This window comes from Salvia splendens, chromosome 18 (genome assembly GCF_004379255.2).
Source record: "Salvia splendens isolate huo1 chromosome 18, SspV2, whole genome shotgun sequence".
In the NCBI taxonomy this organism is placed as follows: domain Eukaryota; kingdom Viridiplantae; phylum Streptophyta; class Magnoliopsida; order Lamiales; family Lamiaceae; genus Salvia; species Salvia splendens.
This window is the reverse complement of record NC_056049.1, coordinates 22,640,330-22,657,040: the sequence shown is the minus strand read 5'-3', so window position 1 is coordinate 22,657,040 and position 16,711 is coordinate 22,640,330. Positions and strand designations below refer to the sequence as shown.

The following is a 16,711-nucleotide window of genomic DNA, read 5'->3' as shown; positions in this document are numbered from 1 at the left end:
GAATTATGGGTGTGTTTAGTCAACATAAGGCGGTGATTATATGGTTATTTTATCATGAATCATGGGTGTGTTTAGTCAAGATAAGACGGTAATTATATGGTTATTTTATCATGGATTATGGGTGTGTTTAGTCGAGATAAGGCGGTGATTATATGGTTATTTTATCATGAATTATGGGTGTGTTTAGTCAAGATAAGCGGTAATTATATGGTTATTTTATCATACATTCATAATTGTCCAGTTGAACATTCAACGTACTCGAATTACTCCCCCTCCGTCCCATAAGAATATGTGCGATTTTCATTTTCGCCCTTTTCATAAAAAATACATGTATTTCATTTTTAGAAAGTTATATCATTAAATAATGTAGATCTCATTATCCACTAACTCTACTTTAACTACCATTCTCCTCATCTCTCTTACTTTACCAATTTTGTCTTAATTCCCGTACTATATCCGTTATTTATATTTTTATGAGACGGATGGAGTATTATTCTTGACAAAAAAAAAGTTGTAGGAGTACATATATTTGAAATTAGAATAACCAGGATTATTAGAATTATAAAGATGCATTGTGGAGTAAACACTACTGAGATTGAAACGAGAGAAGAATGATATCCATGTCCAGAGTGATACTTCAAATTCACGAGATGCAAAATTAAAAAATGATAGTACTTAAATCTACTAGTAAAATTGTACTACCACATATATGTACATAGAGTTATAAAATTTTGATGTGAATTTGAAACTATAATGGAAGTATAAAATTTTGATGTGGATTTTAATTTTAAATTATGTAATTTTTTTAGACTTTAATTATGAAATTTTTAATTTTTAGGCTTTTAATTAATTTTTAATTTTTTAGTAAGTAGTATTAGTATTTTGGATATTTTTAATGTATTTTAATATTGTGGAAATGTTTTTATTTAAATTGAATAATAGAATGGTGAGACCGTTGAGCATCTCCTTGCGGAAGAGCATGGAGCAGAGAGTAAAATATTAATAAATGTGGGTCCGGGCCCACATTCATAGTCTTTGACAAGAGCATGAACGGGGATGCTCTTAATTACATAAAGTGGGCAGGTAATACTGATTAAATAAAATGGGGATGCTCTTACTTAAATAAAGTGGGCAGGTAATACTTATTAAATAAAGTGGGCAGGTAATACTGATTAAATAAAATGAGGATGTTGTTAACTAAATAAAGTGGGCAGGTAATACTGATTAAATAAAATGGGGATGCTCTTAATTAAATAAAGTGGGCAGGTAATACTGATTAAATAAAATGAGGATGATCTTAATTAAATAAAGTGGGCAGGTAATATTGATTAAATAAAATGGGGATGCTCTTAATTAAATAAAGTGGGCAGGTAATACTGATTAAATAAAATAGGCAGGTAATACTGATTATTAACCGAAAACACGATTAAAGTGAAAAAATTGATAACTAAACTAAAATTGTTTTTAATAAAAAAACACACCACTGCACCACACCATCTCCTTCTCCAACACACAACTCCTTCAGCCCCGACCCAAGCCGTCAACCCTCCCTCAGCTTCTACAGAAATTAAAATTGAGGAAACACCATAGTCATAGGCGGAGCCAAGATTTCAATTCGACGGAAGCAAAAATATATCTAAGAAGAAATTTTAAAAGTATGAGGTGGAACATTTACAAAGGAAATAAAAAAAATTACTCCATGAAATAATACTACATGAAATATATTGATAAAATATATTGAGGGGCAAATGACCCTTGGAGCATCCACAATGGCGGTGAGCAGACCGGCTAGCCGATCCGCGGCGCTCGCCGGTTTGCTCGCCGAACCATTGCAGCCGGCGAGTGGCAAAACGGCGAAAAAATCGGCGAGAGCTTGCCGATGCGCTCGCTTGTCCGCTCGCAGCCATTGCAGGCCCGGGATCGGCGAGCGATCGGCCAGCGAATATTTTTTTTTTATTTTCGAAACATTATATATACGCGATTTGCACGTCATTTTCATTCGTACCACTTGTTTTAACGAGTACTCTCTCTATCTTAATTTCTGTACAAGATCAACAACGCGAAATGGAGAACAACAACGAAGGTACTCCAGTGACGAGCGTGTCTCAAACTCCCCCGGTAGCCGTGGGGGTGGATGGGGTCCGATGCCCGGGTACTACAACATGTACCCGTGGCAGCATATGATGCCCGGGATGGCAGCCGGGGGGAGTACGCCGTGGGGGTTCCGGCGATGCCGGGGTGGGCACCCGGGATGCAGATGATGCCGGGGTGGGCACCCGGGATGCAGATGATGCAGAAGGGGGGTACCGGCGATGCAGAGGACGCCGGAGGGAACGTCTATCGCCCCATTTTTATTTTTCGACTGCTTCTTCGCACACATCGACCCCAACGGAGGCGCAGTTCACGCAATTTGAGACTTTCTCTTTAGAAGAGTTGGGGTTTGATTTTATCGGGGTTCCAGAAACTCCCGTTCAAACGGGTGGAGTAGGGTGGGGTCAGGGCCCCCTAAAGAAGAAAGGCAAGGGGAAGAGGGTCGGCGAGTCGTCGCAGCCGGGTGAGGAGGTGGGTCCGGTACGGAGGAAGTGGACGGACGCGGAGAACGTCGCGCTGTCCAAGGCGTGGGTGAGTGTCTACGATGATCCCCTCACTTCGAACAATCAGAGGATCGTCAACTTGTGGGCCAAAATAGCAGCAGTCTGCAAGGCATTTTGCCCGGACGGGAGGCCGCGCACCGGGGAGGAGTGCCGGAAGATGACTGCATGAAGATAGTGGAAAAAGCCTTACCCCAGGTCGGGTTTTATAAGGAGTTCACCTACTGGAACATCTATGAGGTGCTGAACGACTCCGAGAAGTTCCGGTCAGGTGTCGACGTTGGTTGTCCGAAGAAGCAACAAGTGAACTATACCGGTGATTACATCGTCAGCAGCGGCAATTCCCATGACCTCCCCGAGGGTGCTCAGGAGCTACCGTCCCCTCCATCGTTCGCTCGCCGAACTCGCCTGATTGGTCAAAGGCGGGCGCAACGAAGTCGGGGGGCGTCAGGGGGGTCCCATAAGGTCCAGTCAACATCCCCCCTTGGCCAGTCGACAGAGGATCTTAAATTCTTCGCGCGTCAACAAACGCGCGCTCAGATGGTCAAGACTCTCGCCGATTGGAAGGCGGCAGAGGACCCTGAGGAGAAGAGTTTTCTTCACACATTGCTCGTGAGCATGCGTGACGATTTGATTGCCAACGCGGCACGGGGTGGTACCGGCGGCGACGGCGACGGTGGCAACGGAGGCGGCGGCGACGGTGGCAACAGAGGCGGCGGCGACGGTGGCAACAGAGGCGGCGGCGATGGTGGCGACGGAGACGAGGTGTGAGGCGGAGGTTTTTAATTTGTTTTTAATTAATGTAATTTTTTTTAAAACTAATGTAATTTATTTTAATTATTGTACTTTTAAAATTTTAATAGTATTATTAAATTTTATCGTATTTGTGTCGTAAATTTAATTTCGCATGTTGTGTGATTGTTAATTATTTGTTTTATATAATTTTGAGTGATGTGGTTAGGCTATGGCTGTGCTATTTGCTTGCCTTGATGATGTGACATGAGGATTTTTAGTGCTGATGATGTGGCAGGAGGAGTTTGTGGCTAGGCTATGACTGGGCTATTGTTGGGTTATTCATATTGTGGATGCCCTTATCCCCTCCTAGTAGATCCGCCCCCGACCATAGTCGACTACAATAGGGGCTAAACCATTACATCTGTTACGGCACAATCTCCAGTGAGACCAAGAGAGGCAGAGACGTCGCTGGAAGTGAAGGAAGACTTCGACACCGTCGATCACGGAAACCAGCCACAGCAGCAAGCGGCGACGAGGGGAAGCTCGCAAAGGCAGACTCGTCCTCCTGATCGCTGGGGTGACAAGCTCCTTTCTGGATTTTCTTTGTTGATTCTTTCCCGGATCGTAGGTCGAAATAATCCTGGGGTCCATGGATATAAATACGTGTGTATTTTATTTCCCCACCCAAGAAATAAAATATTTTCTCGCAAGTTTTCTTTTCTGGCTAAAAACGCAACAAACCCTAATCTTGAAGTCAGAGTGATCGACGAGCAATCGTTCCCGCGACGTTCGACTCGGATTTTCTGCGTTAGGAGAACTCTTTTCCTAACAACATCATTATCCACATATTACCTTGAAATCTCTGCGTCACCTGATCACCATTACAATCCTTTTTCGATATGTTAGGCAGAACGGAATGTATCTAGAAGAATACTTACATTTGGGAAAGTTTATAAACAAAAATGAATACAACAAATATTTCATTCCCTCATCCTCATCGCCTATTTGCCTCTCTCTCTACGACCCCCCACTTCTAGTGGCTGATTGACAAACTTGAAATGGATCGGAGGGGCGTAATTAAAGAGCGACGCGCTGAAAAACCTCTTCTTCTCAGGGGCTGCACCGGAGACCAATGAAGAGGGTGTTGGTTTCTGGGATTACAAGAGATAAAAAGCCGTGCGTAATACAAACCCAAAAGAAGGAATACAAAAGGAGAAACTGAACTAAAAATTACAACTGAAATTGAAACAGTAACCGTGAATAAGTTTAGCCGAGTCGAGGAGGCCTCATCCCGCAAGACGAGATACGCTCCGGTAGTGCTCTCGGTTTGGAGTGTAGTCCCTAAAGGTAAAACGGCTACGTCTCTGGTGATGCAGCACCGCAATCAACAGAGCTCCGGCGAACTGGATGGAGGAGAGGGCAGAGCTTCGACAGAAAGACAATGCAGAGAGAGGGAGAGAGCTTATGCTTGTGTAATGTGTGTCTAATGCAGTGGAATGGCTAGCCTATTTATAGGCCAAGCCATCATGCAGGGTCAACCAAGCCATGAAGGCTCATCATGGCAGATTCGTAACCGCCGACGGTTACGAGCGTGTGGCAGGAGTGTGCCTTTCGCGTGCGGAGCGTGTGCTTTTCTCACGTGGCAGCTTTGACTGTGCCACGCTTGACGACGTGTCAAGCCACTTGGATTGCTGACTCTGTGGTGGTCTAAAAAGATTATGTTTGGGCTAGGGAAAAGCCCAAGCACCAAGCCCTTCTCACGTGGCAGCTCTGACTGTGCCACGCTTGACGACGTGTCAAGCCACTTGGATTGCTGACTCTGTGGTGGTCTAAAAAGATTAAGTTTGGGCTAGGGACAAGCCCAAGCACCAAGCCCAAGTACCAAGCACCAAGATCCAAGATCCAAGATCGAGATCGAGATCGGGACTGGGACCGGGACCGCGGCCGCGGCCGCGACCACGGGCACGTGCTCGGGCTCGGGCGGGCGGGCGGCGGCGCGCGCGTGTGGGCTCTTTCACCCATCTTGGTCCACTATAATTATTAAGTAACATAAAGTCACTTAATTTAAACACATTAAAATATGTGTTACTTCTCCTATGTGGGATAATTAACACTAGTTAATTATTCCATAAGCTCCAACTCCAAGCTTTAGTTAAATGCTAATTATGCCCAACTTTAATCCACTATTTCTCACTCACCGGAAATCGGATTTGAGAATATGAATATACTACATTTATCTACGTAAAATGTAGATCGACGCTATATCATTTAATTTCACAAAATTTAATGTTTCGTCACTTTTATTATTTGGTCAAAATCCATTGACCGGGCATATTTAATCCATGATTTTTACAATCCCTCACATGAGTGGAAATAGCCGAATGCATATGCATGCAGACACAAGCTCAACCCTCGAGAGGTATATAAACATAAGGATAAGTAGTTGTTGGCTTTGAACCCTCCATAGTCGACACCATCGGATACACAGGCGGCTTAGTATCGCGATGCTTTGAACTAATCCCACACGACGTGCACCAAGACAATGGTGTTAACGCTTAAACACCTCAACCTCATTCGTTCTCACGTTTTGTGTCCATTGCGGTCTTGGACACCACTTTGGATTCATAAGTGCGTTTTATGAAGCGACCACACTTCGCACTTACATAGGTGATTCTTAGTCAAGTACCTTGCCATACTTGGTCTCTTTGAGAACTCCATCTCTTTGAGATCCTTAAGAACCATTAAAGTCATAGACTTAGCCTTTACCACTAGGCAAGTTCTCCAACACTCTATTGCTCTCTAGGGAATAAATATAGTTGAGTGTTTCTCATGAACTCTCATAGCTTAGTTGTCCCTTTGAACCAAGTTCTTGGGATCTCCAGTCATCATGGTTGGGTTACCACTATGATAATTCTTTAGTTTGTGGATTTCAAACTCATTCCCTCTAACAACTTATTCATTTGATCACGGTTTAACCCTTTGGTTAGCGGATCCGCTAGATTATCTATTGACTTCACATAGTCAATTGTAATCACCCCTGTTGTGATCAAATGTCTCACGGTGTTATGTTGTCGACGTATATGTCGAGACTTACCGTTATAGAAACCATTGTTTGCCCTTCCAATAGCCGTTTGGCTATCGCAGTGGATCAGCACTGGTGGCACTGGCTTAGACCAACATGGAATATCTTCAAGGAAGTTCTTAAGCCACTCTGCTTCCTCACCAGCCTTATCTAAGTCAATGAACTCCGATTCCATTGTTGATCGGGCTATACATGTCTGTTTTGTGGATTTCCACGATACAGCACCTCCCCCAATAGTAAAGACGTATCCACTTGTTGAAAGTGAGTCTCTATTATCGGATATCCAGTTCGCATCACAGTACCCTTCAAGTACCGGGGGTATCTCGAGAAGTGTATCCCATGATTTTGAGTATGTTTTAAATATCTCAAAGCCCTCACAAGAGCTCTCCAATGCTCTTTGCTTGGATTGCTCGTGTAACGACTCAACTTGTTCACGGCACAAGCAATGTCAGGTCGAGTGCAATTAGTCAAGTACATAATGCACCCGATGACCCGTGCATACTCTTCTTGTGCAACGGGCTCGCCTTTGTTTTTGCTCAAGTGAACGTCGAGTTCAATTGGAGTCTTAACCGGCGCGCCATCATAGGCTTTGAATTTATTCAATATCTTCTCAACATAATGTGATTGTGTTAAGATGATTCCATCAGACGTTCTTAGAATCTTCATTCCAAGAATTACATCGGCTAGACCCATGTCTTTCATGTCAAAGTTTCTCTTTAACATGACCTTTGTATCGTTAATTACTTGAGTGTTGCTACCCAAGATTAACATATCGTCAACGTATAGACACAATATAACATGGCCGTTATTAGTGCTCTTGATGTAGACACATTTGTCGCACTCGTTGATTTTAAACCCATTTGATAACATCACATTATCAAACTTCAAGTGTCATTGCAATGGCGCTTGTTTTAATCCATATAAGGACTTTACGAGCTTGCATACCTTTTTCTCTTGTCCAGGTACTACAAACCCTTCGGGTTGTTCCATATATATTTCATCTTCTAGTTCACCATTTAGAAACGCGGTCTTTACATCCATTTGATGAATCTCAAGATTGTGCAATGCAGCAATAGCGAGAAGCACTCGGATAGATGTAATCCTTGTTACAGGTGAATAGGTATCGAAGAAGTCATGTCCTTCATTTTGTTTAAAACCCTTTACTACTAATCGGGCTTTATACTTATCCACTGTTCCATCAGCCTTAAATTTCCTTTTAAGCACCCATTTGCAACCTAGAGGTTTCGCACCTTCAGGTAGATCTACCAATACCCAAGTGTGGTTTAGCAAAATTGAATCTATTTCGCTTTGAACAGTTTCTTTCCAATGCAACCCGTCTGGGCCATCGAAGACTACTTTTATAGATGTTGGTTCTTCATCTAACATAAAAGCAATGTAGTCAGGACCAAATGTTTTTGGTGTTCTGACTCTATTACCACGTCTTAGTACTGTATCCTTTGGATCGGGCCTTGCACGCTTGCGCGATTCAGGTTCCTCATCCTCTGATTTAGAACTAGTGGCTTCTTCTTCCACTGGTTTAGAACTAGTGGCTTCTTTAATTCTTGTCTCAGAATTGGTTGAGACTTTTTCCTTGTCTTTGCAAGGAAATGTATTTTCGAGAAATACAGCATTCCTCGACTCAATTGTTAAGTGTATTTTCATACTGTGATAGTCGATATTTCAGACTTGTGAACAACAAATCGATATGCACTACTGTTAAGTGCATATCCAATGAAGATGCAATCAACCGTTTTAGGTCCGATTGTAACTTCTTTGGGCGGAGGAACCATCACCTTTGTCAAACACCCTCACATTTTGAGGTATTGTAGGATGGCTTCCTTCCCTTCCACAACTCATAAGGAGTAACATCTTTTCCTTTGAGAGGGATTTTATTCAAGATATAGTTGGCTGTCAAAACAGCTTCCCCTCACATGTTATGTGGTAATCCTGAAGTCAGAAGCAGTGCATTCATCATCTCTTTTAGAGTTCGATTTTTTGCGTTCTGCAACACCGTTAGATTGTGGTGAATATGGAGCAGTTGTTTGATGAATTATACCACTTGCGTTGCATAACTCCTCAACCGGGGCTACATATTCGCCTCATCTATCGCTTCGAATCGTTTTGATTTTACAACCAAGTTGATTCTCAACTTCGTTCTTATAATTTTTGAACGCTTCTATTGCTTCATCTTTACTTCTTAAAAGGTAAATGTAGCAATAACTTGTGCAATCATCTATGAAAGTGATAAAGTACTTTTTACCACCTCTAGTTTGCACCATCTTTAAATCACATACATCCGTGTGAATTAATTCAAGGGGTTTTGTGCTTCGTTCAACTGAGTGAAACGGCAACTTAGTTATTTTTGCTTCAAGACAAATTTCACATTTATCTTGAGTATCCACTTCATTAGCCTTTAGTAAATCTAAATTCACTAATCTTTTAATGGCTTTTGAATTTACATGTCCCAATCTACAATGCCATAAATTTGAAGACTCGGTCAAATAAGAGGAAGTAGATGCTTTATTATTATTAGCCAATGGCTTTGCAACACTGCGAGTTGCCACACTAAGCTTGAAAAGCCCATCGGTTACATAACCTTTTCCGAGGGATTTTCCAAACTTATACAAAGCAAACCTATCAGACTCAAATACAAGTTTAAACCCCTTATTAACTAGTATTGATCCTGACACTAGGTTCTTGCGGATGTCCGGGACATGCAGCACATCCTTCAACGTTATTGTGACGCCAGACGTCATCATGAGGATCACATTTCCGATGCCAAGGACTTCGGAGGATGCTTGATTCCCCATGTTGATCTTCCTCCTTCAACCGCGGTGTAGGAGGCAAACTTGCTCCTATCTGAGCAGACATGAGCAGTAGCGCCGGTGTCGATGTACCAGTCACACTTGTTATCAACAAGGTTAACCTCTTCAGTAACCACAGCAATGAGGTCGTTCTCGTCCCAGTCCTTGAACTCCTTCTCAACGACGTGGGCAGCCGGCTTCTTTTTCTTGCTGCGGCAGTCCTTTGCAAAGTGGTATGGTTTGCCACATTTGTAGCAATCGCCTTCAAACTTCTTTGAAGGCTGCTTTCCCTTCCCTTTGTCATTTGGACGGTTTGGGTGAGGGCGTTTGTTGGAGGGACCGCCCCGCTCCAACAGATTGGCTTTGGCTTCATTTGGGGTGAAGCTCTTAGCCATTTGGTCGCTTTTGCGCACATCAGCCTCAATGCGCAACTTCACGATCAAGTCTTCAAGGGTCATCTGCTTTCGCTTGTGCTTGAGATAGCTCTTGAAGTCCTTCCAACTGGGAGGAAGCTTGTCAATGATCGTGCACCTTAGGAATTTATCGGGCCACTAGTGCGTGGATAATCATTTGGAGCTCTTGGACTTGCTCCATGACAGGTCGAGAATCGACCATCTTGTAGTCCATAAATTTGGAAGCTACAACTTGTTCAGTCCCTGCAACATTATCTATGCTATACTTCTTTTCTAGGTTTTCCCACATTTGTTTAGATGTGGTTACATTAGAGTATACATTGTAGAGGCTATCATATAATGCACTTAAAATAAAATTTTTACATAGATAATCCCCTTTTCTCCAAGCTTCATAGTCCGCTATGACTTCGAGCCTAGTCTCTTGGTCGCTTGGCGCAGGCGGCTCATTTTCCGTGAGGAAGTTGGCGAGCCATAAGTTTTCATTTACTTTAATATTTTCAGTTTGGATCTTACTACGGTAGATGGAGAGCCATAAGTTTTCATTTACTGAATAACACTTTGTTATTGCATCTTTACAATGGTAGATGGATGGCCTATTTTATTGTTATATTATAAGCTTTCCATTTCACCACGACCAACTCTGATAAAATATATACTACTACTAATGTAGAGTAAACAAAAACGGAATGAACATTTTTTATAATATCATCTTATTTTTAAATTATTAGTCAATGAAAGTGGATGGCTCATTTCCACCTGGTGAGTAGCCATGCACTTAAGTATTCAGCCAATGAGCCAACGCATGAAATAAAATAAAATGTGACTTGGAATTAGTCGTAATCTTATTGCATTTGTATACAAATATCTCTTTGTATTTTACGTTAAATACACAATACTAAATGAAATTAATACGTCACTTTGTGTTAGATATTTAGTCTAATGAGTAGTTAATAGTACTATGTCACATTGTATTGTATCTAGATAAAAGTGACCCGTTTGACATATAAGTGCAAAATATAAAATTACAAGTAATTTATTAAATGATTAAAAAATTTATTTTTACGATATCGTTGAGTCACACCATATTTGCTGCCGCTACTTAGAAATTGGGGGTTTTAATTTTTGATATGATAAAATAAAATCTAATATGAATCCGAACAAAATTAACTGATTTATATCAAGCTTTGCTGGGTTAATATTCTTATCAGATCGATTTGTTCAAATTTTGTATAATTTAAAGTTTAATTCGAGTAACTAATTAAAAATTAATATTATTATGTTACTTATTTTTTATATTTAAAAAATGCCTTTATATTTATTCTTTATGTTTGTGCAAATATAGTTAAAAATACGGTGCGCGGCTCGCGGGCGGGCGGGCGGCGGCGACGCGCGTGTGCGCGCGTGTGGGCTCTGTCACCCGTCTTACTCCACGATAATTATTACACATGATAATTCATCTGATTAAATACTTCATCAAAGAAGTTTATCACCCCCAATGTGGGATAATTGACACCTAGTTAATTAATCCATTAGTCTTTTCACATAGCTCATTTCTAGCTTTATTGTGACCAACTTTAATATAATATTTCTCACTCACCGGGAATCGGATTTGAGAAAATGAATATACTACGGTCATCTATTCGGAACGTAGATCGACGCTATTGCATTTAATTTCACAAAATTAAATGTCTTGTAACATTTATTATTACTCAAAAAATATTTGACTAAGTACGATTCGAACATAAGATAACAAATCAAGTTTGTGTTTATATTGAAAGTTTTCTTAACATGTCGCATTTAGATTAGGTCGCATTGGATTAAATCCTTATCAGGTTTTCGATAACGATCCAACCCGCATGCAAAATCTACCATCGCGAGATTATACATTTTTGCAAGTTTTGGCAACTCGACGCAATGATTAAGCGATAAATTGCCACGATCCACTATAATTATAACAAGTTTGAAGTAAAGAATGTGAACAAAGCCATGTGACCGTAGAGGTAATGAGACAGATCATAGATTTTCATACGGTCTCAATAATTTAGTATACGTGACAATGAATGTATGCAATCAAGATGCACGTTCTAATTGGATACCAATTGTCTTAAATTTACTAGTAATTGTTAATTCAATATTTAATGAAATAAATGTCGGCCTACTACGACCTAAATGTGACCTTTTTATAAAGCAAATATTAATAGCTACCTATATAGTTCATTAATAAAGTGAGCCGCACATAGAGATCCATTATTTCCTAGCTACCTATGTTTGTTTCGATGATCTAATATATGAAAGAATCAATTTTATTTATTTATATGCATTAGCAAAAAATATCGATGAATATACTTGCATTTTCAAGATGTAGTTCTAGCTCTATATCGAGATCACAATCAATATTGTTACTAGCATCAGTATCAGTATAATCATAAATTACAAAAAAAATGAGTCAACTACTCAATCAAATAATATTGAGCATGTTGTTAAATGCCTAGGTACACAGTGTCACAGCAAATAAGTAAATCACAAGTTGATTATGCGCTTAGATAGAGCTAAATTGCAAATTATAGACACATTCTCACCATAATAAAAATAACCTCGTTTCATTGGGATGTTTCTCTTTGGAATAAACATCTCAAACCAAATAGATTTGGTGAACTAAACAAGAGTGGTGATCAAGCCCAAATTAAATACTACTCCCAAAGACTCAATACCTCGTGCACATGGTAATAACCAACAAATTTCTTTTCAAATGATCAATTTAAATAACGTCTTTTCATATGCTTAATATTTAAAAATATATCAAACAATTCTTTGTCGCAAGAAAATTAATCAAAGTACACAAGAGTAAAACACTCATTAGAAAGGGACAAACAAGATGCAAACAATCAAATTGAAGTGATCAACATTAAACATCAAATTGAATCATATAGGAAAAAATTGAGTTCTAAACATCTTATGATTTTGTTCAAATTTTGCCAAGATATGACAGAACTAATAAATTTTTACGATGTCAAGTTTCCATTCACGATGCGTGACCATTTTAGCTCATGTTTTGGCAGATATCGACGAGAAGCATGTGAAATATAGGGGTTCTAAATTCCATTATCCAATCTTCGAAATGCCATATGCTCAGTCATGAAATTCAACGTGGCAAAAATAATAAAATGATCATATATTTATGATAAAAAGGAGCGCTAGTCTAATGTTTTAGTATTTAATTATTTATTTCAGAAAAGATGTCACTCTTTAATTTTTTAATTTGACCATCAAAAACATCACAATTTTTAAAAAGTAAATGACTATTAATACATTTCACCAATTTTTTTTCTTTTCATTAATATAGTCAACCGCAATTTATCATTCTACTTAATACACGTATATCTTAAAATCTTGTATCAATGTCTTCTTTGGGACGAAGATAGTGTTGTGTAAAAATGGACTAATGCACAAAATCATAAAATGACATTATATTTAATAAATTTTAGTCTAGAAATATTTAATAATTGGCACAATTAGTAAAGAATATCCAACAACTGTAGAGGCAACATCAATTAAAATAAACATCCATAAACATTAATTCAACCAAATCAATGAATGAAAATGTGGAAAACCATTATTTAATGATTAATTAATAACTACTGCTTCAAATCAAAGCCCACCCAACTTGAATTTCGTTCATCCGTTCTCCCCATTTAGTCCATTCTCCGCAGAGCGAGAAGAAACACGCATTACACACACCGAAAGGCGAAGTGCCGGAGAAAATGGGTTTCTTTTCTTTCCTTGGACGTGTGCTCTTCGCTTCCATCTTCATCCTCTCTGCATGGCAAATGTAATCAATCCACAAACACTCTCTCATTATTGCTCGTTGCGTCTGTTTTTTCGTCAGATCTGTTTTTCTATTAGCTTTTGCTTGCGGAAATGTTTTGATTGCGCGGATTATTTCTTAGATCTGGATGCGCCTTTTCTTTACTCGGATTTTGAATTTTCTGTTCTCGTGTGATCTGGAAGAGGCTGAATTTGTTGTTTTATTTGAATGCGTTGTTTTTGTTTATGTATCTGGTGTTTTGATCTGCGCTGAAGTGGTTTCATATGATATTCTAATTAGCGTGTTTAATTTTTAATTTTCCTCGGTTCACTGCGATTCTATGTTTTGTTTGCTGGATCTTATTAATTTTGCTCTTTCGGCGCGTAATTAATCATTTTGCTCCTGGAAATTTGACTTCTGGCTATGCTTTTCATCTCGAATTATTGGTTGAGGGCTTTTCAAATGACAAAAATGGTTATAAAATCCTTCAGACTGATTAATATGGATTCAATTTTTACTGTACTGATTGACTTTTTTAGAGGAGATTTCACTTTTATGCAAGCATTGGTAGCTCTATTTAGATTGTATGAGTGAGTGATGGTCAAGTCCAACATACTGAAACATATATATGTTCTAGCAATTATTGAATCCTGCGCTTGTTCAGTGGGTGGTGACGTGGTCAATTTTGGCTTGCTTTCCATTCACGTTGGAAGAATTACTTGCTTTATATTTTCCTTGAGACAACTAGAAAGATTATAGGAATGGATTTTGTTCTGAGATGAATTTCTGTAAAAGGTTAATTAGAAAATTACTTAATCTGCAGTGCCTCCTGGATTTTGTTGTTTACATTGATGAGATTGGAAGATAGATATGCAAGAAAATTACTTAATCTGCTGTGCTTTTGAGATCGGTAGACAGATATGCAAATGATTATAGAATTAATGTTGTTACTCCCTCCGTTCCGCGGTAGTTGAGTCATTTCATTTTCTGCACTCGTTTTATAAAAATAATATAATAATAAATAGTTAAAGTGGATAAAAAGTAAAGGAAAAGAGACAATAATGTAGATAAGACTTTTATATACCTTATTATGTCACTTACTTTACTTTCTCTCTATTTTAACTATTTATTACTCCCTCCGTCTCAAGAAAGTTGAGACAAAACTTTTGGGCATGAAGATTAAGAATTTATATTAAATAAATAGAAGAGATGAAAAAGTAGGAAAGATAAGAGAGTAAAGTAAATGATGGAATAAAGTAAGAGTGATTAGATGTTTTGTCTTTTGTTAAAAAAGGAAATGACTCAACTTTGTTGGTACGGACTAAAAAGGAATACGACTCAACTTTCTTGGGACGGAGGGAGTTTCATTTTTCCAAAACGAGAACAGAAAATGAAATGACTCAACTACCGTGGAACAGAGGGAGTACCAATTAACCATGCCTGATCTCTGAAATTTGATCCTACTTCTAGGGTTGTGTGAGAGTTGATACTAAGCTGCTATTCTGTACAGTGTAGACACACGGAGGTGGTTGGGTTGGGGGTTTTAGTGCCATGTGTGCCAAGATACTTATATATCACATCACATGGAAACATACTTGTGACTTTTGAATTGACTTGTTTTTGGCTCTTCATGTGTGGCCTCTGGGTAGTAGATGGCCTACTTGGATATTTGCTAGGCCTTGGTTGTAGTGTCCTCAACTGCCTAGTTCTTTAGCCACTTTTTCCTTTATTTCGTTTAGCATCTATACTTGGTTTAATTGCCTGATATGTTTTCTGTACTAGAGATGTTGGTCGCCATTATGTAAATAAAATCAGTAGATTTTGCCTGCACCCCATCAGCATGAGGGGGTTTGACTTGAGAGACCTAATGTCATCCTCTCAAGTCCTATTCTGTAATTGTCTTTCTGAGCAGATTAATATTTTTTGCTGCATACCACATACGTGCGACATAGCTCTTTGGTGGAAGTTCGGAAGTTTTCCTTAACATTTCATATTGAATTAAACTTGTCAGCAGATATGCTAGACCATCCCCAGTTATTTTGGGGATCATAGTCATTTTCCTGACATATTACTTGCCTTTTTAAGGTACAATGAATTTGGAGACAATGGTGGACCTGCAGTGGAAATGTGGGCTCCCAAATTGGCTCTTGTCAAGAAGCATATTGATGGAATAATTGGGAAAAACAATTTCCACATTGATGTAAGCCTCCAATGAAATTTGTATTTTTCTAATTTCTTCGTACTCTGAATCACGGGGTGTTCTGATGCTACATGATGTCCAATTGACAAACTTACAGGCCAGGACTTTCGTGGCTGCATCCATCTTCCTGAATGGGTTCGGTGGACTTCTATTTGTCCTTGGCAGCAGTTTTGGCGCTTATCTTCTGGTGAGAAACCCTATCGTGTCTTCACTAATATTTGCCACTCATTCGATCTCTTAAAAGCAAAACAACACAAAAGCTCATCTTCCCTGCTCATTTCCTTGCCACAGATGTATTACTTGATATTGACAACTCCTTTGATGTATGACTTCTACCACTACGAAGCCGGGAGGCCAGAGTTTTTCAGAGTTCTGTCCGGTTTCCTTCAGGTAAAACCAACACGGGAAATAAAATCTCAACGCTGCATGTAAAGTTCAGCCTGTGTGTAACATTTGTCATGAATTTCCTGTCAGTGTGTGGCACTTGTTGGTGCACTGCTGTTCTTCCTTGGAATGAAGAACTCGATTACAAGGAAGCAACCCAAGAAAAAGATCATCAAATCGAAGGCTGCTTAAGTTCAACGAGTGGAGGCCCTGGGAAATTATTTAGAGGAGGTTGGATTCAAAGAGATAGGATTTAAATTAGGCAGATTCGATAAACTATTCAATGTCAGCTCCTATTTGATAAGCCAACATTTGGTGCTGTATTATGTTTCCTTTTAAGTTAATTTTTGGATTGCAACTTTTTGGAGGTGTTTAGATGATTTTTGTCGCTGAGCAATCTGATTTGTTCCTGCTCATTTGTACGTTTGGATCTTTTTTATTTTAGTCATTCTAGTATAATAATATGGTATTCTCGATTGTCATTTGTTGTTCTATGTTGTTCAAATCTATCGTGATATGACCTTTAAAATTGTTGTCTATATAGCGAACGAAGATTATAATTTAAGAATAACCATTTTCGATGCAAAATTATAAAAGTTAGTATTAATATTGGGAGTTCAATTGTTTGACATACATTTGACATTTTTGTGAGCAAACATTTTTAATGCAAAATTACAAAAATATATCATTGCTAAGT

The 16,711-nt window shown here is 39.1% G+C and overlaps 1 protein-coding gene across 1 annotated transcript; it reads left to right on the top strand.

Annotated features, from left to right (window-relative positions):
- The first annotated feature begins 13,264 nt into the window (after positions 1 to 13,264).
- LOC121777453 lies at positions 13,265 to 16,496 on the top strand. Its single transcript, XM_042174718.1, has 5 exons — positions 13,265 to 13,454; positions 15,516 to 15,630; positions 15,728 to 15,817; positions 15,922 to 16,020; positions 16,105 to 16,496. The coding sequence occupies exons 1-5, from the start codon at positions 13,387 to 13,389 to the stop codon at positions 16,204 to 16,206; spliced, it is 474 nt and encodes a 157-aa protein (XP_042030652.1). The 5' UTR covers positions 13,265 to 13,386; the 3' UTR covers positions 16,207 to 16,496.
- Positions 16,497 to 16,711: the final 215 nt, after the last annotated feature.